This window comes from Plecotus auritus, assembly GCF_963455305.1.
Source record: "Plecotus auritus genome assembly, chromosome: 1".
Lineage (NCBI taxonomy): Eukaryota > Metazoa > Chordata > Mammalia > Chiroptera > Vespertilionidae > Plecotus > Plecotus auritus.
Window position 1 is genome coordinate 24424592 of NC_137770.1, and position 26963 is coordinate 24451554.

At 50.3% G+C, this 26963-nt stretch overlaps 1 protein-coding gene across 1 annotated transcript; it reads right to left on the minus strand.

Annotated features, from left to right (window-relative positions):
* Nucleotides 1-1311: 1311 nt before the first annotated feature.
* Nucleotides 1312-26131, minus strand: LRRC74A (leucine rich repeat containing 74A; the record flags this gene model as incomplete). Its single annotated transcript, XM_080683802.1, has 14 exons — nucleotides 26024-26131; nucleotides 24212-24340; nucleotides 21453-21625; nucleotides 19044-19151; nucleotides 17521-17617; nucleotides 14433-14482; nucleotides 13989-14070; nucleotides 11015-11100; nucleotides 10372-10566; nucleotides 9488-9583; nucleotides 6634-6780; nucleotides 4510-4617; nucleotides 4305-4387; nucleotides 1312-1339 (listed from the first exon to the last, which is right to left on the minus strand). The coding sequence occupies exons 1-14, from the start codon at nucleotides 26058-26060 to the stop codon at nucleotides 1312-1314; spliced, it is 1419 nt and encodes a 472-aa protein (XP_080539928.1). The 5' UTR covers nucleotides 26061-26131.
* Nucleotides 26132-26963: the final 832 nt, after the last annotated feature.

Below are 26963 nucleotides of genomic sequence, written 5' to 3' on the forward strand. Positions count from 1 at the left end.
TACCATTATTCTCTCTATTTACAGCTGAGAGATTGAGATTCAGAGAGTCTGAGTGACTTAGTCAAGGTCACAAAGTCAGTAACTGGCAGAGCCAGGCAGAATTCAAACCCAGAACTGTCAAACGCCAGACTGTGCATGCTTAACCGCTTCACGATGCTGGTACCCCGAGATATTCCACATGCTTCCTTCTCTTCTCCCATCCTGCCTCCCCTGGTACAATTTCTGAGCAATGCAGGGGCCAGGGAGGGCACATCCACCTGACCTTGAGAAATTGGCTACCACAGAGCATCCCCATCTGCCTTTGCATTGGCCAGTCCAGCTTGGCCTGGAGGTCATGCCTGCTCCTCAATTGAGTAATTCTTCATTTTGTTTTAGAAAGGATGTAAACAGAGCAAGTGCGTCTGCATGTCCCCGTGTTGATATGAAGCTGTGTGGAAACCACCGAGGGGCAGGGAAGTGCACACAGTGGTTAAGCCGCCAGGAGCCAGAGCCGTATTTCCAGGGTCTGAATCTCAGCCTTGCCACTTGCTAGCAGGAGACCTTGGGCAAGAAGCCCAACTTCTCCCTGCCTCCGTTTCCCCAGCTGTAAAAGGGGGATAATAGGCTTCATTGCACAGGGTCACTGTGAGGATGCAAAGAGTCAGTGCCTGGAGCCGCATTGAGCTGGGCGTGGAAGGAGGGGCATGCCCAGGGTGTCCTCTCCCGGGCTGCAGCCTGACCCCTTTCAGTGCTGGGGTGTGAGCCAGTGCCTCGGGGCCATCTTTGACCTGCTGTCCTCTCCTACTCCTGCGAGGCCCCTCTACCAACGCCTTATACTTGAGCTCCTGCCAGGGGTCCTTCTGCTGAAAGTCCTCCTGACTTGGCAAGCTGATAAAGTGCCCGTCAGGCCATTGTCAGAGGGCGTGTGCCTTGTGCAGTCCCCCCAAATGGAGCATGTTTTCTCTGTGGTCTTGCCTAGCTCCAGGGTGGGCTGACTGGGGGAGGGGAATGTTTAGGGAGCTTTCACTGGGTGCCTGGTTTTCTTCCTTACAACAAAGTTGCAAGGTAGCTGTTAGTTACCTTGGTCCACAATGAGGACACTGAGACTTGGAGAGGTCTGCCCAGGTATCAGATTTCATGCCAGTCTCCTCAGAAATTTGGGCGACCAGAGAAAGTGCATGGCAAGGAATGCAAAGCTGGCTGAGCACAGCCCTGAAGGACTTTTGGAGCTGACCTGACACCTAGTGGCCACAAGTAGGAATTACTCCACCACTGGGAAGGCTCCAGAGCTGTCTGGACAGGCAGGGTTGGGGCTTGGCGGTCCTTCACTTACTAGGTGATGTCAGTGTCCATGGGTGACCTGGGGGAGGGGGAGGGGTCAGGGTTGATGGTGGGGTAGATTTCCGCTTTCCTGTATCTCCATCATTCTCCAATAGCTACCCAAGCAGAAAATAACATTTGGTCAAAAAAATTGCTGCCTTTTCATTTTTATGCAAAAGATAAATAAAAGCATTTTGAGAAAACTGTGCTTTTTACTGATCTATAACCCACAGTTGATAACACATTTTGATACTTTGTGGCCTCGTTGTCCTCAGGGTTCTACCCAGACACCAGCAGTGACTGGATGCTCACTTACAGGCAGGGGACTTGATGGAGAATTTTGTGGATTATAACAGACTTAAGAGACATGGTCCCTGGCTTCAAGCAGATTTGATTTATCTGGGGAGTTGGAGCAAAGACATCTACATATCCTGATGGGTATGGTGGATGTCAGTTTCAGCCCACAACCTCCTTATTGTACTTCTTGCTTTTCTTTTCATCCTCTCAGTTTTAACTCGGAGCCCCTGTACCATCCAACTGGTGGAAATTCAACTTCAGGCGAAGACTTTGAATAAGGATGGGAACGGGGAAAACATGCCGTGGGAAGGGGGACAGCCATCATTTCACGTAATGATTCTGCCACAGATGTGGGGAGCCTGGACATCACCCCCACCTTGCAGCAGAGTGACACCCATGGCTGGGGCTCGATTCCTGGGTGCCGTGTGGCACTCCTCTGCTGCTCTGAAGTGTCAGCCCCTGGACACCCCCAGATGTTCCCAGTTTTCCACCACTCGCCCAAAACAATTGCCAGATGAATGTGTCTGTTCACTCCTCAGGTATTTATTGAGCATCTACTATCTGCCAGGCACCACGCAGTGCTACAGGAATGTTAGAGGCAGTCCCTGCCATTCTTCATCCATGAAGATAACTGATGAGGTTAACCAAGACCCTTTAAGTTACACCTCCCCCCCTGCCCCCCCCCCCCCGCCTCCCCTGCTAGGTGTATGCTGTACTTGGCTATTCCTGCTCTTCTTCTGCTCAACTCCTCATGTCTCACAAGTTTCCCAAAAAATGTGGAGTGGGAGGTCCCTACAACCGATTGCAGCTGTCTCACTTCTCAGGTGGAACCATGAGGCTCCAAGGCCAGGTGGCCAGGTCGTGCCAGGCCTCACTTAGAAGCCAGGTCTCTCTGCCTCCCATCCTGGGTTCTCTTCACGTGACCCCTCGGCATTTGCTCCTAAAGGCCCCTGTCTGCATCCCCTGAGTGTCTGTTCCCTCTGCCATTGCTTCCCGCATCTCGAAACCTCTCCCCTTGACACAGTTCACAATTACTATGACAACACGACGTCTCTATGCACTGGCCTCCTCCCCACTGCTCTTTCCCTGCCGCCTAGCAACCCACTGCATCCCCAATGTGTCTTCCTGGTTCTTAAAGAGGCCATCAAGGACACGCTCCCTGGTGGTCCCTAAAACCAGAGGGTGCTCCCCTGAGAAGGGCACACCACCAGCAGCCCGGAGACGCCGAGACCAAGCCAGACTTTATTGGCTTTCTCCCAGTCCTGGCCTCGGTGTTTGTCCACCGGAGTCTCAGCCAGCTCTCCTCCTCCTCCTTGCCGCTGGCCGACATGCCAGGACTTCTCTGTCACAGAAACTTCTTTCCCGGCCAGACTTGTTGCTATGGCGTCGCCACTTACAAGTCACTGGTTTGAAAGGTAAGGGGATAATGTTGCGCCCCAATGCAGCCTCCCGGCTGATGGAGAGAACGTTTAGGCTCAGCTCCAAGTGAGACTACCGGGAACACCACCTCTCGGCTTGGCAGAGCATTGAACAAGGGTAAGGTTTGGTGTGGGCATGGGGGAGGAGTAGAGAGCTGGGTTACGTTGTTGGCCAGGGTTTGGCAGTAGATTGAAGTATAGAATGTGCACACCCCGCCCTGGCTGATGTGGTTAAATGGTTAGAGCACTGGCCTGCATACCAAAGGGTCACAGGTTCGATTCCCAGTCAAGGGCATGTACATGGGTTGCAAGTTCAATGCCTGGCCCCAGTAGAGGTGGTGCAGGAGGCAGGCAACCAATTGAGGTATCTCTCTTACATTGATGTTTCTCTCTCTTTCTCTCACTCTCTTTCTCTGTCTCTCTCTCTCTCTCCTCCCCCCTCCCTCCCTTCCAATCTCTCTAAAAATCAATGGAAAAATTATCTTCTGGTAAGGATGAACAAAAACAACAATAAAGAATGTGTACACCCTTTGGCCAGCAATCACACCAGGTCTGCACCACCGAGCCTGTGTCAGAGAACACACGTGTGCAAACACTGCATACGAAAGGACATTGGCGACAGTGTTACTCGTAGTCACAAAACAGAAAACAAATGCCATCGTCACTGGCACGGGAGTGCGTGAGAACTCAGGCACCTGTGCCTGTTGGGGATTGGCAGAGGCTGGCACGAGGGCGGACTTACGGGTGTCGGTTATCGTTATTACTATTGTCACAGCCCTTTCCTATCTCTTCAGGGACTCCAGCCTGGGTCACAACCTGCGTCACTCCCTGAGCCACAGCAGCATGGAGGGCCCCCAGTTCCCCAGGCCCTGCTCACGCTCCAGTGCGTGGAACCTGATGCCCCTCTGCCCTCTCCTCTATGTCCGTGTGACACCCCCTCACCATGCCAGGGCCTAATCACTGCTCCTGTGTGCCACCTCCTATCTGCTGTGAGCACTGTGTCCCCAGAATCAAGCTCGCAGCCTGCAGTGTGCAGTTGAGCCCGAAGCTTGGCCAAGTGAGCCAGCGGAAGATGAGAAGGAGGGGACCCAGGGGGGCAGCTGTGGGAGGGGGCAAAGGCAGCCTGCTATGCAGGGGAGACCAGGCCTAATGCCATGCAGACGGGGTGGCCCCTGGAGCTCAGGGGTGCCTTCTAGAGCATCGGTCGCCAACCTTTCGGACCTCACGGACCACCAGTGGTCTGTGGACCACGGAGGCTGGATGGGGCCCGGCCGCGGGGCCTGTGCTGACCTGAAGTTCACCATGCCACTCTTGTCATCCAGCCGCTTGGTCAGCTCCCTGAGTTGGTACCGGTTTAGGGGGATCTTGTTTTGCTGAGGATGTGGGTGGAACATGTGAGGTTAATGGAGCTCTCAGCTTACCTGCTCTCCAGCCCCCCACATACATGCATGTGCACACACACACAGAGTGCCCAGGGGCACAGGGATAAGCGCACCTGTATCATGGCTTTCCAAAACTCGCCCACAGGCATCTTCACCTTCCCAGTAGGGGTCAAGCTCTTGAAGAAGTCCAGGACCTTGATCTTGTTCTGGTCAGCATAGCTCTGAGGGAGGGAGACACCAGGAGCAGATGCTTGCCCATGTAACACCTCTAACAACTCCCCTCCCCACCCAGACCCAGCAGGCCAAGGGGGAGTGTGACGAGGCAGTCCCAGGAGCTCGAGTCTCCCGCATGTGCGTCACTTAAGATCAAGAGTCCTGTCTGCACAGGGCACCGAGGGAATGGGGCAGTGATTGTATTCATGTGCATTATTTAGTTTTGAAGTTGCCTCTGCTAAGACTCGTGGAGATGGTGCACTGTGGACAGTGGGTGAGCTGGTGTTGGCTTAGAGTCCAGAAGCCAACCAACTACAGCCATGCTGTGTGATGGGCAGGTCTGGTTCTCAGAATTCACTTAATCCTCGTCATTTCACACAGATGCTTATACTGTGTTAGAGTATTAAAAATAATATTTAATTTAAAAAGTATTACCCACTCACATTGTGAGGTAATTTTAGATTTGTAGAAAGAAGAAAATGAAAAATAAGCCATAAATCCAATCCTATTATCCAGAGGTAACATCTTGATGTGTATCCTTTCATCTGTCTGTCTCTCTATCTATCTATCATCCACCCAGCCACCCATCATTTGTCTACTGAACATACTGGTTTATGAAATGCACTGTGCCAATACACTGTGAACACCCTTTCAATATCATTAAAATATTCTTTGGGGTCCTTGTTTAGTATCTTTGCTCACCTGAATCCTTGATCATCCCTATTCTGTCAGGAAACATCTTTTTCTGTTTGCCAACCCTACGTGCCCTCTCCTTTGGGATCTGATTATCTTTGCTGCTTTGCCACTTACTTATTTTCTATAATAATCTATGATAACAAAAGCATAATATGCTAATTAGACCGGACGTCCTTCCAGACGACCTTCCAGACAAAGCAGGGGCTGCGAGGGAAGCCTGGGTCCCAGGTGCCAGAAGGAAGCTGGTGCCGGCAGCCGGGGGAAGGAAGGCCTACTCTTGCACGAATTTCATGCATCGGGCCTCTAGTTTACCATATGACCCTTTCTACTAGCAGTTCCTGTATCTGTCCCATTTTCCAAACCCGATAGTTGGCCCCTGAGAGGAAGGACTGCATTTCACGCTGCGTGTGGGGCTTGGTCTTGACTAGATTCCTTCTCTGTGCTGTTTGAAACAAGGGGCAGGCCCCCACTTTGCATCAGATAATGCCATTCCTGCTCACTGGACATCCTGCTTTCCTTGCAAAACAGGTTTCCCCTTGGTTCCACCTGAGGTCATCTGACCTAGAAAGATACTTGATACCCCTTAGCCTTTTAGAACTTTGGGGTGACAGCCAGCGGTGGACACACCAGGCCTGGGGCTGGGTGCTGCTCTGAGGGGGTCAGACCTGAGGAGCTCTAATACCCCCAATAGCTCTAATAGTCTAATACCCCCTAGTAGCTCTAATAGGCTCTGATTTTTTATTTTCACTGTTACATCTGCCTCTTGTGATTGCCAGAGACGATCTAAGACCCAAGCCAGGTTACCACTAGATGTAAAGGACTTGAGGGTCCCTCTTTCGAGGAAGCCACCACATAGCTGTCCTGACCACAGGGGTCTTGGCTTTCTTACCAGCTGTTGGAAAGAGCCCACATTTATTGGGTGCTCATTATATGCCAGGCACTGTTCTAAACACTTCGTGCACATTACAGAATTTAATCTTCACAGCATCCCTGCGAGGGTGTGGACTTTGGTTGTGCCAATTTTACAGGTGAAGTGATTGAGGCACAGAAAGCTTCTGTGACCTGCCTTTGGCCCTACAACAGCAAGGGGAGGAGCCTGGCTGGTAGAAACCACCTGGTTCCAAGCCCCTCCCACTTCAGCCAGTTCTCAGCTGTTCCCTCCTGCTGAGGGCTCCGGAAATCAGAGGGACCATTCCTAGTCGAGGGTCCTTGTCAGAGAGGATTGTGCAGACGCTTTGGGGGAGGGGAGACTCTGGGTCGCTGACTGGGGCCAGCGGACAGCTTTCTGCAGGGGTCCCTGTGGGGCTGAGAGGAACGCAGGGGCTCACCTGGATCAGTTTCATGGGGTTTGAACACTGGACGATGGATTTCTTTGCAGAGAGGCCTTGGATTGCCTTGTAGACCACGTCCAGGTGGGGGTGGATGGCATACACCCCATCTAAGAGTTTCACGAATTGCTCGGACACCATCACATGCTGGGGCAGGGAGAGAGGGGACCCATCGTGGGGAGGGGGCCGCCATTGCGCCATCCCCCTGCCCAGACCAGTGTCCCACCCAAGCCAGCCAGAGGGCCGCGTCTCTTCCAGTTTGTCCTGCAATGCAGCTCCTAGACGGGGGTGGTTCACGTTGTTTAGAGCTTGTGGTTTAACTCGTACGCTTCCCGCGTGATGGGTCGGGTGTTCTGTCTGCGTGCTGGGGGCTCCTCACACAGTGTCATCTCAACGCTCTCAGACAGCAAACCTAACCGTCTGGGTGCGGCAGATGAGATCCAGCGATGGGGCTGCAGACGGGTCCATCCCTATGCCAGTGCTGGTCTGCAGAGCAGGTGCCCTGGAACAGGACCCCTCATGCCCTCCACCTGGGCACGGCTCAGCCCACATTGGGAACTCCCCTAAGGAAGTGCCCTGAGACCCGGGGGTTACAGGCCGCAGGAGGAGGTGTGTTCCGTGAAATAGCGTTGAAGCAACCCTGCCTTCCTGGGGAAGATTAACCTGCTTCATTCCTCAGGTTTGGTTCTGAGTATCTCCTGCCTTTCAAAGACTTAAATCCATGCTTAAGGGCTGAAGACTTACTCTTTTTGTAGGTATTCTAGAGAAAGTTCTAGAAGCATCTACAGTGAAGGAATTCCAACACCACAGCGTTATGGCAACATAGGTGAGGACAGGGAAGGAGAAGGCTAATTCAGACCTATTGGTTCTGGTAGGCTTGTGGTTTTTTTTTTTTTTTTTTTTTTTTTTTTTTTTTTTTTTTTTTTTTTTTTTAGTAAAGCAAGCTAGAATTTATTGACCGAAGCAACAACAACAACAAAAACTCCCCCCAAACCCCACTTAGGACAGTGAAACAAAGAAGGGCCTGGAGGAAGCTACAGGAGAGTCTAGGCGGGTCTGCTTTGGCTCACTGGGAAGTCAGAGAAAAGGGGGCCTTGGAGACAAGTTCAGGGGGTGAGCCTGGATGAGCTGCCGCTGCCCATTGCTGCCCTGGTTGCAAGTCTCATGGAGTTCCTTGTGGTCCCTTGGGGTTTAAGAGATGCATGTCTGCGGGGGAAGGAGAGAGGGAAGGGAATGGCACAGGTGTGCTCCCTCCTGGTAGGCCTGTTTAGTGGCAAAGTGATCCTAGTTCATGGAGCTATATGTCGTCTGGAGCCTAAACAGCACCATTTCTGACATTCCCTCAGACACACCAAGGCAGGGCCTGGCTCCATCCCCTCCAACCAGCTTCGTGGGAGGGAAAACCAAATATCCACAAAATCTGGACCCGTGGCTGGGACTCAGAGGCAGGGCGGAGTGGGGGCTGAGGCAGCCCTGGGGCGCAAGGTCAGAGCTGTGGGGTGAGGGTGGAGAGCGGGCCTCCGAGGAGAAAATGCCTGAGCACAGGAGCCTGGGGCAGGAGGCAGGGGTGAGGGAACAGAGAAAGAAAGTAGGTATGTGTTTATGGTGTTTCACAGTCTGTGGCAAACATAAACTTATTGTTCAGTTCCAAGGAACTTGGGTTTAAATATTCAAAATATCACCACGGCTATAATTGCAAGGCGTTAATGGCTTAGCAGAACACATTTGTGTGGCATTAAAAAATGTCCCTCAGTGCCTTTTAGAACTCTAGAGTAGGAGGCAGAAGCCCTGGCTTTCCTCCTTGCTGTGATTCTCACTTGCTGTGTGTTCCTAGGCAAGTGACCCACCCTCTCTGTTTTAGTTGAATTATATGTAAAATGGGAAAATGAGGAAAAGTTCTTGTTATGGGTTGAATTATATTCCCACACACACAAAAAAATATGTTGAAGTGCTAACCCTCGGTACCTGCGCATGTGACCCTATTTGGAAATAGGGTCTTTGAGTTAAGATGCGGTCAGTAGGGTGGACCTACTCTGATATTGCCAACAACCATTGGATGTTAGGAGAGGGGCACAGAACAGATTCTCCCTCTAACCCTCAGATGGTGCCAACCCTGCCAACACCTTGATCTTGGACTTCTAGCTCCCAGAATTGTGAGACAATAGATTTCTATTGGTTAACCCACCCAGCTCGCAGTCCTTTGCTACAGCAGCTCTGGGACCTGCCTCCCGGAGTAGGATCCAATGAGCTGGCAGGTATAAAACCACTTTGGGGGCAGGGGGGAAGAGTATAAAGTGATAGACAAGTGTAGGACACAGTTATTCTCAGCTACCACCTCTAGGATGATTCAGGCAGGAGTACCTGGCAGAGTGAAGTCACTTCCTCAGGCTTTCCCCGTCCATCAAGGGATTTTTTATTTTATTTTATTATTTTTTTGCCTCAAATACTGCTCTGAGTAGGCTAAGTTATGAAATGAAAATGCAAGTCTGTCCATGTTTTATTACTCAGATTTTAAAAGCCCTGTGATTCTGGAACCTTTCTGGGATCCGGGGCCATCCATCAGCACAGCTGACAGATGCCTCTGCCCTGGGTCCTCCTGCCCTTCCCTGCCGTTTCTGCACCTGAGCTCGGCCTGCTCGCAGGTGCGCAGGGCCTGGGTCCAGGACCGGGTAGATGATTTCTCCCTCCCGGCCACTGACTGACACTGCTCCTATTGAAAGGACCCCTGGAGCGGGCAGAGTTGCGCTCCAAAAGGAGTGACCTTTTCACGGAGCTTTTGGGTGAAGGCCTCTGAGGGGCATGGCTATTGGCACCTGCTGACACGGGTGCAAGCAACGACCATCTGATTACTTACGGAAATGTCAAGGTTTTCCATCTTGGATCTGGGGTTCCTCCTGATGGACGTGATGAGTGACATAGCTCCATCCATGTTCATAGGGTTCAGGAAAAGCTGTGGGAAGAGGGGCGACAGGAAGAGGCCGAGGTGGGGACAGGAGAGGCTGGCTCAGGGCATGGCTTCCGTTTCTTTCCCTCAAATCGCAATCTCGGTTCCATCCAGACTTGTCTGTGAGCACTGTCTCCCTGCCTGTCTTTTTACCCCATCTTCCATCCACCCACCCACCTGGGAATTGCTACTCAAGCTACGCTTTGAGGCAGGAAGCAGTTAAGGCTTGGGAGAGAGTCCTGCAGGCCCAGCACGGGCGTGAGCAAGGCCCTGGCAGGACCACGGAGATGAAAGGAGACCCAGAGGCCTGTGGGGAGCAAGGGAAAGCATGGGGTAAACTGAGGTTGGAGAAGCACACAGGGCTGAGCGACCTGGATTTGAGCAGCAGGTGGCTACAGAAGGGGTCTAAGCCACATGAGAGTAGGTGGGGTGGGGTGGGGAGGTGATGGAATCATTTATGCTCAAAAGCCTGCAGGAGACCCACATGGGAGGAAGAAAGACCAGTTAGGGGATGACTACTGTACCCGCACCAGCTGAGAGCAGCAGGTGATACTGGGTTTATAGCAGAGAGGCAGCCGGGAATATACGCACATGTGAAGCACCAGGCACATTTCACAGTGATTCTCCTCAGCAATATCCAGCCCCATCACCCTGCTGCACCCATCCCACACACATGACACACACATACCTACACACGATGCACTGGTACATACCTGGATGCGCACCCATGGATGCACACACACACACAGATGCACACACAAAACGGCCCATTCCCAGCCAGGTAAAGGCTCTACCTTCAGAGATCGGAGGCTTTCGTTGAACTCCAGTCCTTTGCTGATTTTGGAGATCCCTTCGTTGCTGATGTCATTGTTGCTGATATTTAGGTAGGCCAGGGAGCTGTTGGATTTGAGGACCTCTGCTAGGGCCGCGGCCCCCTCGTTCCCACAGCCATTCATGGAGAGATCGAGTGTCTTCAGGGTCACGTTGGACTCCAGGGAGGGGGAGAAGAGCACCGGCATCAAGGTGCATCTATCCCCGCCGGCATCCAGGCTGGGGACTCGGGTCCCTGGAGAGAGGTCTCTGCCAGATCTCCGCAGACCTCCCAGCTGCACTCAGTCTCAAGAACACATTCCTTTTGGTTCTGGTCATTCCCTACTGTATCATTAAACTGCTCTCCTGAAGTACTCCCAAAGATGCCACCTGGGCCCTAGCAGGGTGAATTCTCCTGGACAGAATGTATGCTAAAGAATAATGTGCATCCCGCAATTGTGGGAGGGAGACCAACAATGTGAAGAGCTCTGTATATCCGCATCAGTGGTGACCATGAGGAAGAGGTTCAAGATGGCGGGGCGGGACCTCCCTCGCACCCCCACCCTCACCCCCTCACCTCTTACCCCTCACCCCCGGCTCAGCACACCACTCCCAGGGAGACCTTACCCGGAGACCGTTGCTCAGGGACACAGCTGCCCGTGAGCATAAGTGATTCCAGCTCAGGTCCAGCGTCAGGAGCCCTACGTTGAGGGCTGGAGAGGAGGTGGGGGATCCACTTAGCATCCCCTGCCTCCCAGAGAACCCACTCTCAGGGTTGGCAGATAGCGATGCCATTGGGAATGAGGAGAGCTCAGTGCTCATAAAAAGGAAAACACAGAGGTAACATTTGTTCAGTGATTCATTTAAACACAAAATCGTAAGATGATTTCCAATGCTGACAACAAAGAAGTAAAATAATCCTACTCATGTATTGCAGGTGGCAAGCAACTTAATATCATCTATTTGGCAAATATCATCTGGTCACAAGTACTTTCCTATAAACATGTGTGTACCCTGTCACACAGCAGTATCATCTCTGAGACAGGCTATGCGAAGGGCTACATGCTTGTAGCTGTTTGCCATGGCATCACTTATCCAAGTAAGGCTCGTGACTCACAGGGGATGGGTCAAGTACAGCATAAATATCCACCTGGTGGGATGTTACGCATTAAAGTAGAGGGAGACAGCCTGGAAAACAGGAGTTGTATTGACACAGGGAGGTTGTGACCGCATGAAGCGTTACATCCTGCGATGTCGTTCACATGGTGACCTGCAGGGGGCAGTGGTGGGTCCAGACTTTCTAGTTGGTTCAGCTTTAGGGACACAACCCATTGGAAGTAGGGAGGCATCAAGCTTGTCTAGATGCCAGGTTTGCATGGAACGTGCACTATTTTTTAAAACTTAAAGATTGTTTTGTTTAAATGCTACACGGGGCTGGGAAAACATCCTATTTAAACACCTGATCGTTGTTACTTTTGTTTGGGACAAGGTGAGATGGAGTTGAGTGTAGATAGAGTTGAGTGTAGATAGAGTTGAGTACATGGGCATCACTCTGATTGCTGGGCCACTCCCTTGTCCCATGGTTTTAAATACATGTATATGCCTTTGGATCCCAAATGTATTTGTCCAGCTCCGACCAAGCTCTAAACTCACATAGTAAACTGCCTACCTAATGTCTCCGTTACAAACATTCTGTGGCCGGAATGGGAATCTTGCCTCCTAACTCCTGCTCCTCTATCCCTGTGACTCCCTGAGTTTTCCCCACTTAAGTAAATGACACCCATTCAACTAGTATCTGAAACAAAATAACCACAAGTCTATCTTTTTCTTCCCCTTGTTCTCAGGTCAACAAGTCCTTTTGGCTTTGCTGCCAAAATATACTCTGACTCCATCTGCTCTCCATCACTGCCTGCTCCCTTAGCCCACGCATCGTCCTCGGGCCTCCTCATTGGCCTCCCTCCTTCCATTCTTGTTCTCCTCAGTTGCATTCTTCAACAGAAGTTCTAAAACTGCAAATCAAACCTCATCATTCCCCACGTTCACATCCTTCACCGACTTCTCATCACAGTAGAATAAAATCCAGGCTTCGTGCACATCCAGGTCCCACAAAACTGACGCAAGTGGCTGCAAGCCACCTCGATGACCTCTTGTCCTTCCATTCTCCTCCACTGTCCACTCTGCTCCAGCCTCACTGCTCACTGCCCCCCCCGCCCCCCGCCCATGTTCCTCGGACGTGCCACGCTCTATTCTTTCTGCCTTGAATGCTGAGCTTCCAATCTAGAACCTAGCACGGCTATTTCTTTAATCATATTCAGGTTTCAACAGAAAGCCACCTTCCCTGTGGGCCTTTCTCTCATCACCCCACCTAGATTAGCACCCCCCCCCCACTCCCCCACACACTAAGTGCCCTCTCCTTGTCTACTCCTTTCCCCAGGGATGAACATTTAGGAGCTATTGTTTTCTTTTATAACAAGTTTGCATTGGAACTCCTTAGAGTTCCACACATCTGTGTGTTTGTGTGTGTGTGTGTGTGTGTGTGTGTGTGTGTGTGTGTGTGAGAGAGAGAGAGAGAGAGAGAGAGAGAGAGAGAGAGAGAGAGAGAGAAGAAGGAGGAGGAGGAGGAGGAGGAGGAGAGAGAGAGCTCTGAGACATGGAGAAGGGAATTGCTGCATCTTAGAATATACACATTTTCAATTTTACTAAAAACTGTCAAATTGCTCTCCAAAGTGCCTTTACCTAGCAGCTTCTGAGGGTTCTTATTTATCCCCGTGTTCACTATACTGTGAATTCTCTGATTGGAAAATTTTGCAGCTTTGATAGATGACAAGGGGGAATCCTTTTGTTGTTTTATTAATGGCATTTCTCTAATTACCAAAGCGGTTGGGCATTTGGCTTTGTTTTTCATTGTCCATATGCCTTGGCCACTGCTTTTATTTTTTTTAAATTTTTATTGATTTCAGAGAGGAAGGGAGAGGGAGAGAGAAACATCAATGATGAGAGAGAATCATTGATCAGCTGCCTCCTGCACGCCCCCTATTGGCGATTGAGCCTGCAACCTGGGCATGTGCCCTGACCGGAAATGGGACCGTGACCTCCTGGTTCATAGGTTGACACTCAACCACTGGGTCACACTGGCCGGGCCTGACCACTGTTTTTTTGGAGTGTTTATCATCATCCAATTGACCTGTAGGATCTTTTATCAACGTTTTGAACACTAATCTTTTATATTCTACAAATGCTGCAAATATCTACTTCTGACTATTACTTGTCTTTTAACATTGCCCACAATGTCTTTGATCATCCCCAGTTTTAAACCTATTGTCAAATATACAGATAATTTTTGTTATGGCTTATAGTATAAGCACTATTACACTGTGCCTATGTAATAGGCGTTAACCTCTCTGAGATCAGCAAATTCTTTCTCTAGATGTTCTCCTAATTGTTTTAAAGTTTTACTTCCCACATTTACAATGTATTTCGGGTGTGGTCTCTTCTGTAATGAGAACACTCAATAGCAACAACAACAGGAGATGCAGCTCTGACAAGAGATCGTTTGCCAGATCCGTCTCCTTTGCCAGCCCCTCCCTCCGTGGGGACTCACCCAGCATGTTTCCCAGGATCTCCCCGCCCTTATCGGAGAATTCGTTGTGGCTGAGATCTATCTCCTTAATTCTGTAATTGGCCTGGAGAAAAAGCAGTGGAGAGAGAGGTAACTGTGGGTCTCCTATGGGACTGCAAATGCCTCGAGTATCCCAGGTCAGTGGGATGGGGGCTCCCACATACCCAGAACAAGGGGGACTAGGGTTCTTACACTGAAGACAATTTGGTTTTCATTTTCTGTTTGACCATTGATGACACCTGGGCGAGTTTATTGTCATCCAAACAGGCCTACCCACTGCTGTGGCTTTGGCCAGAATGGGTAGAGTCCAAACATTCACCAGCGCCCTAAACCATGCATTCCCTAGACCCAGAGGCTCCCCAGAACCCCCAGGTCTCCAGGGACATCTCCCACCTGGCTCAGTGGTACCCACCCCCTGCTTCTTACCGACAGGGCATGGCAGAGCAGCTCTGCAGATTGGTCCTTGAACTTATTTCCTGTGAGGAAGGAGGGCGTTATCAGGGCTCTCCAGGCAGGGCTCCCTTGCCCTCCCACAGCCTCGCTCTGCCGGTCTCTTCCCCTCGGAACAATCAGATATAGAAAAAGTGGCAAGTACTTAAAGCAAAAATATGGACACAGAAGAAAACAGGAGGAAAAGGGCAACCTTTTACCATCCCCTTTGACATTCTCTTCTTGCTCTGCCGTGACTGTCAGGGGAGTTCCAGGAGCAGCAACACTACACCCTGTGCATTGCTGGCAGCATCAACCCCTAGCCTAGTGCCTAACGTGTGTAACAGTATAACACATGCTACTATAGCCCAGCCGGCGTGGCTCAGTGGTTGAGCATTGACCTATGAACCAGGAGGTCACGGTTCGATTCTCAGTCAGGGCACATGCCCAGGTTGCAGGCTCGATCCCCAGTGTGGGGCCTGCAGGAGGCAGCCGATCAATGATTCTCTCTCATCACTGATGTTTCTATCTCTCTCTCTCTCTCCCTTCCTCTCTGAAATCCATAAAAAAATGTTAATATAGTCTAAGCAGCAGAGACATGCCGGAAGGGGACAAGTGGGGCACTCGCCTTTGCGTGCAAAATCTAAGGGGCGCTGAATGGCTCAGTAATCTCAATGAATAATATTTTAACATTTAAAAAAGTCCAAAACCAATGCAGAAGCATCCTGTATAATAAAGGGGTAATATGCAAATGGACCGAACAGCGGAACAACCCGCGTGACCACCAGGGGGCAGATACTCAATGCAAGAGCTGCCCCCAGCCTGCAGGCCTCGATTGCCTGATCAGACCTGCCAGCCAATCTCTGGGTTCCTTCCCCCTGACCAGCAGGCTCCCGATTGCCCGATGGCGAATGGGGAACTGGGGGTGGGTGATAGTGGGGGGCGGGACCGACTGCCAGCAGCCAGGGAAGACGGCCTTGATCTCAGGCCAGGCCTAGGAACCGTACCTGGGCACGAATTTTGTGCTCCGGGCCTCTAGTCTATGATAAACAAAATTTTTAAATGTTAAATAAGGCAGGACCTGACCCTGCACTTGCATAGCCAAGCCTCACTCATCTCACCCCACTCTGTCCCTTTTTTAAATTTTATTTTATAAAAGTCCACTGACTTTATTTTTGTAATACAATTCTTTATAGTTGAAAGTATTACCTATGTCTCCCTTTTCCCCCTTCCTCCCCCCCCACCCCCAATTCACCTCCCCCCAGCCTGCCTCCACCACAGGACCTCACTGCCCCATTGCTGTGTCCATGGGTCATGCATTTATGCATAAAAGGTCCTTGGTTGATTACCTCCCCTCCCCCCCCCCCAGATTGTTCCTTTTGTACCATGTTTTTTTATTTAAAGGGTTGATATTTTATTTCAGCCCAGATTATTTTTGTATTGACTTTGACTTTAAAAAATATTGCATCAAGATATTATTGACTTAGTTACTGAGTTTTTTGATGCCCCTTAAATTGTGTGACTGAGGCGAATGCCTCCCTTATCTTACTCTAGCCCCTGCCCTGCTAAGCAGTCTAAAAGATTTCTGGGGAATAAATGACACAGAGGCTTATCCCTAAATTTCTTCTTTCAACTTTTGTATCTCTGGCACTTAAACTGTGCCTGGCACGTGACTGGTGCTCAATAAATGCTTCCTGACCGACTGACTGAATGAATGCATGAATGAATACACCCACTGAAATACAAGTATTTCTTTGGCTGTGCCACAAAATGACATAACAAGCTTGTAATGTATAAAATCAGGTAATTTTAGAACTCAGCAATTCAAGGAACACGTCAGCTATAATTTGTTCAAATATTGTTGCTCACCTGTTCTCCTTCTGGAACTCTGATTAGCTATTACAGTGAGTCTATTCTTTCTTTTATATTCTTTTATCTTTTATATTCTCTATCTCTTTATCTTCTGTACTGCAATGATAGATAAAATATCCTTTTATCTGTCTTCCAGGTCACTAATTTTATTCACCTATAGCTACTTTGCTGTTGAATTTATCCATTGAGCCTTTAATTTCAATAACTTATTTTTAGAAGTTCTATTTTGGGGGAGATCTTTTAAAAAAATAGTGATTTGTTCTTTCATTTTTTGAGTTTTCTTAATCATAATAAACATAGTTTATATTTGGGTGCGAGATATTTGCTTGCAGTTTCACTCAATTAATAATGCTGCTATCATTTTAGAGGGTAAACCATATGGTAACTCACTGTATAGTGTATATCTGATAATTACATTTCTCAAGTTCTTGAGAGTCCGATGCTGCCACTTGATAACTCTATGGTGTTTTGTTTCCTTGTTTTGTAATTTTGGACTGTGAACCCATCTTTGGGAAAGCTTTATCTGTGGGAACACCAGGCAGCAAGGAGTGTGAGTCAAGAGGTTGCTCTTCCAAAGAGGTGTTATGTTTGCTTCTGTTGCCTGCTTCAGGGTGTTACCAGCAGAGGATCACTTTGTATGTTAATTTCTTGCCTTAGGGATTCCAGGGACCTGCAAGTGGTATAAATTCAAACCACAAACCTGAGGGCAGTTCTGCAGGTCCTAGAATTCTCAATTGGCTTTTGTTTTCTGTGAGACAGATGCTAAACTAATTTAAAACAGGGGGTCAGGTAGTAACAAATGCCATTAAGAAAAACCAAGCAGGGAAATGGATAGGAAGTAATGGGAAGGGAGGGGGGCTGCTTTGAGGCAAGGCGTCAGAGTCATCCCCCTAAGGAGATGACATCCGAGCAGATGTGAATGAAGCGAGAGTCATGGAGAGATGTCTGGGGGAAGAGACTTTAAAGCAGAGGAAGGAATGTTGCAAAGTGAATCAGAAGTAGATGGTCCAGGAAAGTCAGGAAGCCAGTGTGGCCATGGATAGGGGGCAAGGGTGGCTGGAGGGGCTTGGCAGGCTGTTAATACAGGGTTCTGGTCTCTGGAATCAGAAGCGCCAGGTCCAGTTCAGCTCAACTCTGATTCTCTCTGCCTTTCACCTTCTTCCTTTCTCCTTTCCATCCCCAGTGTCCTCTCCCTCCTCTTCCCTGGGCTCACCTGATAGCTGAAGGCTCACGAGCGAAGAGGAATTTTTCTGGAGAAACTCTGAGATGATTTTGGCCCCCTCAAAACCAAGAGCATTGTCAGAAATATTCTAAAATGCAAGAAAACAGTTGTGTATGTACAAACCCTAATAAAGGGCCCTCATTAACAAATGATGTCCGAGTGGGGCTGACCGGAGACCTGCGCTAAGGTAGTAGGTTCTAGGTGGGGAGAGGGGCCTGGGGTGAAAGGATGGGAAGGATCAGTGTGGTCCAGAGGATAGAAGAACAACAGGAGCCTGGCTTTTCTGTTGCCTCACTGTGAGGCCCTCGAGCTGGTCTTAGTTTGCTCTGAACTTAGCTTCAATCATGCCCCACTTCCCCAACTGAGCTCTAGTACTTTAGAGAGCACATGGCAACTTTTTTGGAACCCAAGTCAGCTATACTTGAAGAGTTTGGCATAAGATAATTGAAAAAATGAGTTTAGAGTAAATCATCACTTGCCAGTTCCATTCACTGATTCATGAAGCATGAATCACTGTACTGGGAAGAGGTAGGGAGATAAATGGATATAGTCCTTGCCCTAGCTGGTTTGGCTAAGTGGCTAGAGCATTCCCCTGCAGACCAGAAGGTCCAGGGTTCGATTCTGGTCAAGGGCACATGCATGGGTTGCAGGCTCGATACTCAGCAGGGGGTGTGCAGGAGGCAGCTGATCAATGATTCTCTCTCACCATTGATGTTTCTATCTAACTCTCCCTTCCTCTCTGAAGTCAATAAAATATTGACTGAACAGCAGAACAACCAGTCAACCAGTCGCTATGATGCACACTGACCACCAGGGGCATACGCTCAATGCAGGATCTGCCCTCTGGTGGTCAGTGTGCTCCCACAGTGGGAGTGCTGCTCAGCTGACTGGGATGAGCGGTGCTCCCACAGTAGATCGATCCCTGCAGGCCACACTCCCCACCTGTGCACCGGGCCTCTAGTGTATATAGACTATATATATATATGTAGACATTGTCCTTTCAGGCTAGTGGGAGGGATTTTATATACATTAGCCATTATTATCTTAATTTTTGCATCTTTTTACTGTGGTAAAATAGATATAACACAATGTTCGGCATCATAACCATTTCTCAGTGTAGAGTTCAGTGGTCTTAGTATATTCATACTGTTGTGTGACCATCACCATCATCTATCTCCAGGCACATTGTATTTTATGAAATTACTTCATGTCTTTTTAAAAAAAATTTACTTTAAGGCAACTACACAGAAGTTAGTTCATCTATTTAGGGGTTTAAGAGGTCCAAACAGAAATGGTTTCTTAGGGTTTCCTACAGCCACCAGGAGCACAGTCCCCCCTGGCCAGCCTCTGAGGTGTGATCCTCCTCTGAGAAGTCACTTCTACAGGCGAGGGGCCCCCAGACGCATTGCAGAAAGCCTGAGGCTGGCCTGGGTTCGGGCAGGGCCTCGGCTTGTCTCCAGTGGGCTCTGGGACCCCGGGTGTGGTGGTGGGAACCAGCAGAGCAGGCACAGTACCAACTCCTGGAGGTAGTAGTTCTCTTGCAGCATCTCCACCAGGCTCAGGATGCCCTCCTCCATGATGCTGTTGTCTGCCAGCTCCAGGGTGATCAGAGTCGTGTTGGACTTCAGCCACGAGGGATGGGGAGGAAAGACAGAGGTGGTTGGTGACCTAGGCAGTTCCCTGACCTTGCCCAGAACCTCCCAGCCATGCCAAAGGGTACGGAGATGCAGGCTAGCCGTTTTGAGGAGTAGACAGGAACCGGAGAATGGTGCAGGAGATGAGCCATCCCACCGAGACGAGGACAGTACAGGTGGGCAAAGAAGGTTGACAGTTGTGAGCACTCGAAACAGTTTGTTCTTGTATTGTTATTTATTAACGATTAGATCATTTCTTTCTATTACAACTGTCAACCTACTTTTGCCCACCTCTGCATGCTGATATTTTGTATTTACATTTTAGAGGCATATTTTCTAGGGCAATATGCTTATCCCGGGCCCTTGACCCAAAGGGGCTCTACGGGGGAATTTGCAAGAGGAACATGAAAACGAAGCCCTGAAAAGTGAGGGGTCTGAGGATGAGCGGAACCGATTTTAGTTGTTTATTTCGCCTCGAGGAGAGAGGCCCGTGGCCTGCTCCGAGATTAAGGAGAACTTGATACATATAACGCGAATATTTAAGCACACAAGGCCTGACGCATAAAGCACCTGCAGTGCCTGCTGCCTTGGGGAGCCGGTCTCCCGGTGCAGGCTCCAGGCACAGCTGGCACCCTCTTTTGGTTAGGACCTTGCCTCAGGCTATTTGGAAGGAGTTGGACTTAAATAAATATCCAGATCCAGACTAGTCGGCATTCCCACAGGGAGGAAAGGACTGGCATTGAAGCCTGAGGGATGGGGTTAGCGCTAACTGGCACTGTATTCCCCGCTTCCCCACGTGTGCCCGGTGCAGAAAGGCACAGAGAGCAGACACATCTCTGGATGGAGCATTTTCAAAACAGGCAAGGCAGTGAGAGAAGCAGCAGGCGGTAAGAGGCTCTAGCTTCAGCAAAAGGGAGAATGTGCTAGTGTGAGGGACAGTCTAGCACATCGTTACAACGAGGGACAATCCACCCAGGGCCTTCCTGCAATGTCTCTGGTCCCAGCTCTCCGGGAGGGGAATAATTCCATCGTGCGCAAAGTCAGGGGAGATGGCTCAGGTGGCCACCCAGTCCAGGTGTCACTTAGCAGTGTCCAGAAACAGGTTAAAGGACTGCTTCCGGAGCCACCCTGGGACTGGCACAGCGTGTGGTACAGCAGGCAGCCCGATCTCCAATTCCATCCACATTCATCTCACCCTCTGTGCTGAGTGCTGGGGAAATAAGATGAGCAGAGAACATCGCTGCTCTCGAGGGCACCGAGTGCAGGGGCCTGGGGCCAGGCAGTTGGGGAACAGAAGTGAAGAAGCGTGAAAGGGGACCCTTCCTAGCGGGATGCCTTTGCTCTACACCAGGCAAATGCAACATGTGGAAAGTTAAACAGCCCAAAAGAAACATAAAACGTGAGTCCACCAGAATGTCACAGTAATTGTCAAGTGAGTGATACAGAGAATCAAGGAAGACAAAACGCCCCCCAAACAGGAACTACTGTCACTAAGAAGCACATGGCCTGAGTCCTGAGAGGATTTCATTATTATCCTTCGCTGCCCCCCCCCGCACTCCCCCCCCCCCCCCCATTGAAGCTCAGGAGGTAATGGTGCATTCCTAACACGACATGAACCAGTCTTTTGATGCTCAATAAATTTCAAGATGGCTTTGTTCTTTCTCTGTTCTCCCCTTCTTTTCCTCCCCCTCTTACATTTCCAAAAACGAGTGAGTGGCTTTTCTTTTACTAATTGAACTTGCCCTTTACTGTCCTAAGTGCTCACGTACAGCTGTTACATTCTGTTTTCCTGGGACGGGAATCAGTTCCGGACATAATCAGTTAGGATTATACAAAGCTATGATGCATTCAAGGGCAAGTCCCTGTTCGCCCCTGCCAAGCCCAGAGAGAACATTATTCCTATGGGAAAACCTGACCCACTCTCCCGGGTGATCCTTAAGGATCATAAGGTTGCAAAAGGCAGGCACTGAATGGAATGGCTCTGGAATTGAGACCCAGGCTGACCTTGGGAGACTGTGCTAGAGGGAGGGAATCAGCACCCAGCCCACTTTCCCGACCCCACGGGCTGGTGCCGTTGTTTCCCGAAGAGGAAAGAGCACAAATTCCAAGGCCCAGGTCTCCAGCAGCCTCCTTCCCAGGACCTATTGGGGAGTCCCTGACGGTGGGGAAAATGGGCAGTCAAGCTGAGCCTATGGCAGGGTGGGCATCCCGGATACAACTTAGGGTCCCATCACCCTGTCAACCCCCCCACCTCTGCCAGGCTTCATGTGCCTCCACGGGCATGCTCACCACCAGGGCAATCGCAATGGCCTTAGTACCGTGGGGGCCCAGCCCGTGGTGGTTGAGGTTCACGTAGGACTCCTCCATGTTCCGGATGAAGTAGGAGACAGGCACCACGCCCACCAGTTTGCAGGCCTCCATGTACAGCTCCTTTTGCCCGGTGGTGAAATATTTCTCAGTATCTGCAGAAAAAGATGTGAATGGATGAAGCAGGGGTTTCTCTTCTGCCTTTGCCTTCTCTCTTCTGACCCCAGGCCATGTTTCCTTCTGATCTGTCCCTTGGGTGTGAGTTTACAGGGCAGCTCCAATTGGGAAGTCAGGCAGCAGCGGGAGGGAGACTCACGTCCAGAAAGCCTCAAATGGACGTCTCCCTTTGGGCCAACACAAGGCCCCTGGGGTTAGGCCCCAGGCTCCCCTAGAAGGAGCCCCACGCCGGCTTCCTGGGTTGGCCGCATCCAGGGACTGATCACCAAGGGTGCGTGAAGGCCTAGTCTCCTGCCCCTCTTGGGGCAGCTCTGAAAAGCCAGACAAGAAGCTAGTGATCTGTGATGGTTGAGGGAGTCTCCATTTCCCTTTTAGTTTTGCTGCCACTGTTAAGATGTGAGCCATAAAAGCATTATTGAAGACTTAGAGAAGTGCCAACTTAAAAAGCCCATGTAGGGCTGAGTAGGCTTCCCACGGGGGCAAATCAGGGCAAGATGGAGAGACCCCCAAACCAGCCAGAAACAAGGAAACTTGCACGTGAGTTGGCTTTCCTCTTTTGCAGACTTGCATGTCATTTTTTTCTCTAAAAAGATCTGTGATCCCTACTTTCCCAATGCCAAAGCTAGCCCAGATTACACACAGTGCTAAAGCCAGCTGACAGATGAGGCCTTCACATTTCCATTCCAACCTCCTGGAGCCTTTGTCTGTAGACTTTAGACAGCCTGGCCTGTGGGCAGTGGGCCTGCCTGGATGCCCATGTCCCACTGGCAAGACTTCCCAGGCCAGCTGGGGTCTAAGCCTGTGTCTGTTTTTCCTTCAGATCCCAGGGAACTTTGGCCAAGCCACTCCAAACATTTCTAAAGCTGACAGCGAGAGCTTTGTTGGTGATCGGACAACAGCTTGACAAAGAAGTTGCTTTTGCAGGCACAGCTTCACCCTGGCCTTCTCTCTGCGATGGTTATAGGGCAGAGAGAAGGCCAACCTGGGCATACTGACCGACCAACAGTCAGTGTTGGGCATTCTCTGCTGTGACAGGCTGCCGTGTGAAGTGTAGGAGATGTAGCAGAATTCCTGGCCAGCAGCATCCCCCAGCTCAGTTTGCCAAGTATTCCCTGGGGTGCAAAATCATCTCCGAGGGAGAACCATGCACGGCTGCAGAGGAGAAACAGCACGAGGTGGCTGAGCAACTTCCGCTCCCTTCCCTCCCCCTTTTGTCGCCTCACACCAGCTTGTATTCCCACGGGCTCCTGTCTCAGGCCGTCCCGGAAAGCCCTCCCTGGCCCCAGTGCCAGCCTCTCAGCCCCAGCTGCAGGGGCACCAGGAGTGGAGCTGCGGGGCCTCGAGCTTCTGTCTCAGCACAGAGCTGGCACCAAATGTAATCATTAGAGGTTCTCCTTGGCCAAAGCAGCATAGGGAGCCCCCAGCTTTGTTCCTGGCTCTGATTCTGCTCTGTCTGATTCTGCTGACCCCTTCTAGCTGTATTCACAGCTAGAGGCAGCTTGCAACGCTATTACCACTTGCAGGGAGTGGGGGTGAGGAGAGGAATGAGTAGAAGCAGGGGTTCCGCATCTTCCAACCATGAAACATTCAGTGTTGAAAGCAACATTCACAACAGACTTGAAGTGGAAAAGTAGAAAAAAAGAGCAACAACCCATAAATTAAAAAAAATAAATAAAAAAGAAAGAAAGAAAACAGAGCAACAAGATGCCGGGGGTGGCGGGGCGGAGGTGCGTGTACAGGGTGAATTGTACGTTGATCACGGCGGGGGTTAGGAACTGACTGTATAGAGGAGTTTGAGGGTTGAATTTGGCTGAACAGCTTTGCCTGCGTGTCTACCGCCTCCGATCACTGCCCACCACCCAGCTCTCAGGATACAAGAGAGGAAGGGCCACTGGGCCAGCCTCAGCTGGGAGGTGTGAGGCTGGCCCAGCAGGAGGGGCCGGCATTGCTCTCGCCTGGCTTCACATGTGTTCCTTGTGGCACTTCCCTTGTTGGGGAAACCGGGAGGATGAGGAAGAGGAAGAGGAAGGAGGAGGTGCTGTTTGCAGTAAGAGAGTCTTTGCTGCAGCTGAGACAGTCCCCCACCCTCACCCCCCACAGCCGTGCTCTTGGATTTGTCAGGGGCTCTCAAGCAGGGGAACACAAACTCCAGTGTGAGGAGAGGACCGTCACTAGGATGCAGGTCGAGCCACAAACATGCCAGGGGCCCCTGGAATATGGAATGCTGGAGGCAGATTGGCAGGGCGGGGTGAACTTGGAATCAGCAAGCATTGGTAAGCTCTCGGTGGCCTTGGGCAACTCATACAATCTCTTTAAGCCTCAGTTTCCTCCTCTGTCAAAGCAGGTAATAATGCCTCCCTCCTGGGGCTGTGGCGAAGGTGACACAAGATGCCACGTGTGGAAACATTTGGGAGACCAGAAATCCCCGTTCATTGACTGGTTCAGCTTTCAACAAGCTGATGTGCCCATGCCGCTCACCCGCCAGGCCCCACGCATGGGGCAGAGCCATGGCCAATTGGGGAAGCCAGGTCTGTCCCCCCACCCCTCCGAATGCCCACTTTCACCTTCAATCTCGAGGTCTGTTTCTGAACTCTCCCGGGTGGGTTTCCCTTTATCCGCAGCCGGGGCGGCTTCGGCCTCACAGTAGAGCATTTCATCACTGCTGTGTGGTGTTGACTGGGTTTCAGTCTCCTCTAGAAGAAAAACACATCTCCATGATGTTGGAAATGAAATCTGCCAGCCTTTCAGGTGGAGCCACTTCTGCTTCCCTCCACCTCGGTTTCCTCTTCTGCCTCCCAGGTTCTGGCTGCAGCCTTTGTCCCCCAGCTGCACGTGGCTCCAGACACCCGGGACTCCATTCTGCAAGCCCTCCCTCCCCGGCACTGCTGCCCCCGCCCCCAGCATCCGTGGGGTCGCATGCTATCCGTCCTCGTGTTCTCGGGAGACTTGCTGCCCTATTCCCCGCTTTGGGCCTGACTTGGACATTGGCTTCTTTTTTTTTTTTTTAAATATATTTTATTGATATTTTTACAGAGAGGAAGGGAGAGGGATAGAAAGCTAGAAACATCGATGAGAGAGAAACATCGATCAGCCGCCTCCTGCACACCCCCCACTGGGGATGTGCCCGCAGCCAAGGTACATGCCCTTGACCGGAATCGAACCCGGGACCCTTCAGTCCACAGGACGACGCTCTATCCACTGAGCCAAACCGGTTTCGGCGACATTGGCTTCTTGCTCCCTCTTCTCTTTCTTACTGGTTTGGGTGGGGTTCAGAGTTGCTTTACTCTGAATGATGGTGAAGCCACGGGCAGGGCAGGCGACTCGGTCAAATGTAAAATAAACCAGAATAGGAGTGGTCTCAGGAATCAAGAGGGATAACTGGATTCCTAAGAATTTGAGCTAGCTTCTCCTCCTTCCAACCCAACATCTATTTTATGACCACGAAGAAGGCAGGGCTTACAAAATCCCCCTGGGGTTAAATTCATTGCTATAATTAAATACACGTGTCCTGAGCTTCCCTCACTTGCTAGACATGTTCTTTCTGCCACTGGGCCACTGATCTGGGGCCAGCTGTGGGTTCCTGACAGCTACACACAGATGTCCAGAGCTCGTCCTATATCAGCAGGAAGCAGTGGTTTGGGGAAGCCAGGCTGCACTGCCAGGTGGCCTGTCAGAACTTACCCAGCCTATTCTTTGGGTGGACTGAGCATTGGTGGCAGGGGCCCCAAGTTTTGACCACCCAGGTTCTAAGATGGGAGTTCCTAATGAGTCCACACAGTTCTGTGTCCTTCTTAGTCCTTGTCTATAGACCCAAGCCCCAACAGTTATTTCCCAGCCTCTAAGATAAGGTCTGTGTAATAAGGGGTGGGAGTAGCTAGTGACCTGGTAGTTAGAAGACATACAGCAGATTAACCAGTAAATTAGGTATCAAGAAGTGACGATTTTCTGAGTCTTAATTTCCTCAGTAGTTAAACAATTTCAGAATTCCATCCAATCTGTGGAATGCTGGTAAATGTCTAACTGGCTCTCCCGAAAAAAAAAAAAAAATTCTGATGTGTAGTAATGGCCATTTCCAGTGGTGTAAATGTTCCCAATATGGGTGATTTCAAACTGCCAACATGATGTAGACCAGCTCAAAAAAATGAAATTCCAAGTCGGCTAGAACTGGTAGGAGCCAATTCTAGCACAAACATGCATTCAACGCTCTCACTCCCTGTTTGGCAAGTCCCGAAGCCAAGTCAATGTAATACATTGTCCCAAATCTAGAGGGTCCCAAGTAAGAAGGACACTAGGTTTCTGGGTCCATGTGATCACTGGGTATTACACTGAGGCGGCCTGGAAGGGCTGGAATGGTGAGAGATGGGATGCCTTTTCACCTGTTGTCTCAGACTCAAGAGGTTCATCATTGTCCATGGTGCCAGGGGCCTCTTGGGGGCTGCTGCCAGCTTCTTGCCACCTTTCTGCTGCTTCCCTAAGCAGCACACCTGTCCATTCACCTCTGTCTCAAACTTTGTGCTCTCTGCTCTCACATAGACAAATCTGGGGGTGTGTGGTTATCTTTCTTTCCCTGCAAGCCCTGGGGAGAGTGGGCTTTGGTGGGAATTGGACATGTATGGATTTGACCCCAACTCTGGAAGAGATAACTACTTCCCAGAATCATCAGGGAGAGTGGTACAGCTAAATTCCTAGGAGCCCTGTCAAAAGGATGTCCATCTGCCTGCAACTTTATGACTTAGGAGCCACTTTCATTTCATCGGCAACATTCCATGACCTCATGCAGACATTGTGATCCATGTGAGTGGACCTGGTAACAGCAAGTCTGCCACCCTCTTGGTGGCTCTGACAGTCATCTTTTTTCATATGTCTGCTGGGACCAAGCTAAGGCTTGGCTGTGATTACGAAGGTGCAGTGGGGGTGCCTCTCAGTGGTGTTGTATTTCCTTCTGAGTCAGGACTGAACCCAAGCCCCTCAATCAGGTGACTGAAGAGCTGCCACCATGTTCTTCTCTCAGGGTGGTTGTGCTTCAGGTACGAAATATTTCAGTGATGGGTGAAGTCTGTTTTCTTCTACCCAGTTCTCCTTCCTTTGTTCTTTCCCCCCTTGGGAGAGTATCCTCAATCTTGAAGCAGAAGATCTAAAGCAAAGCACAACAAACGTATGTTCTATCACTACAATTTGCTGCAGCCAAACCTTTGTTCAATCCAAACTACTGGGCTGCCTAACTTGAAACCACTCAACCATCATTCCCACGCTTGGCTGTTTTCACGTTCGTTGAAGTTCACTTGCAGTTTACTGTCAAGAGACTCTGGAGGCATG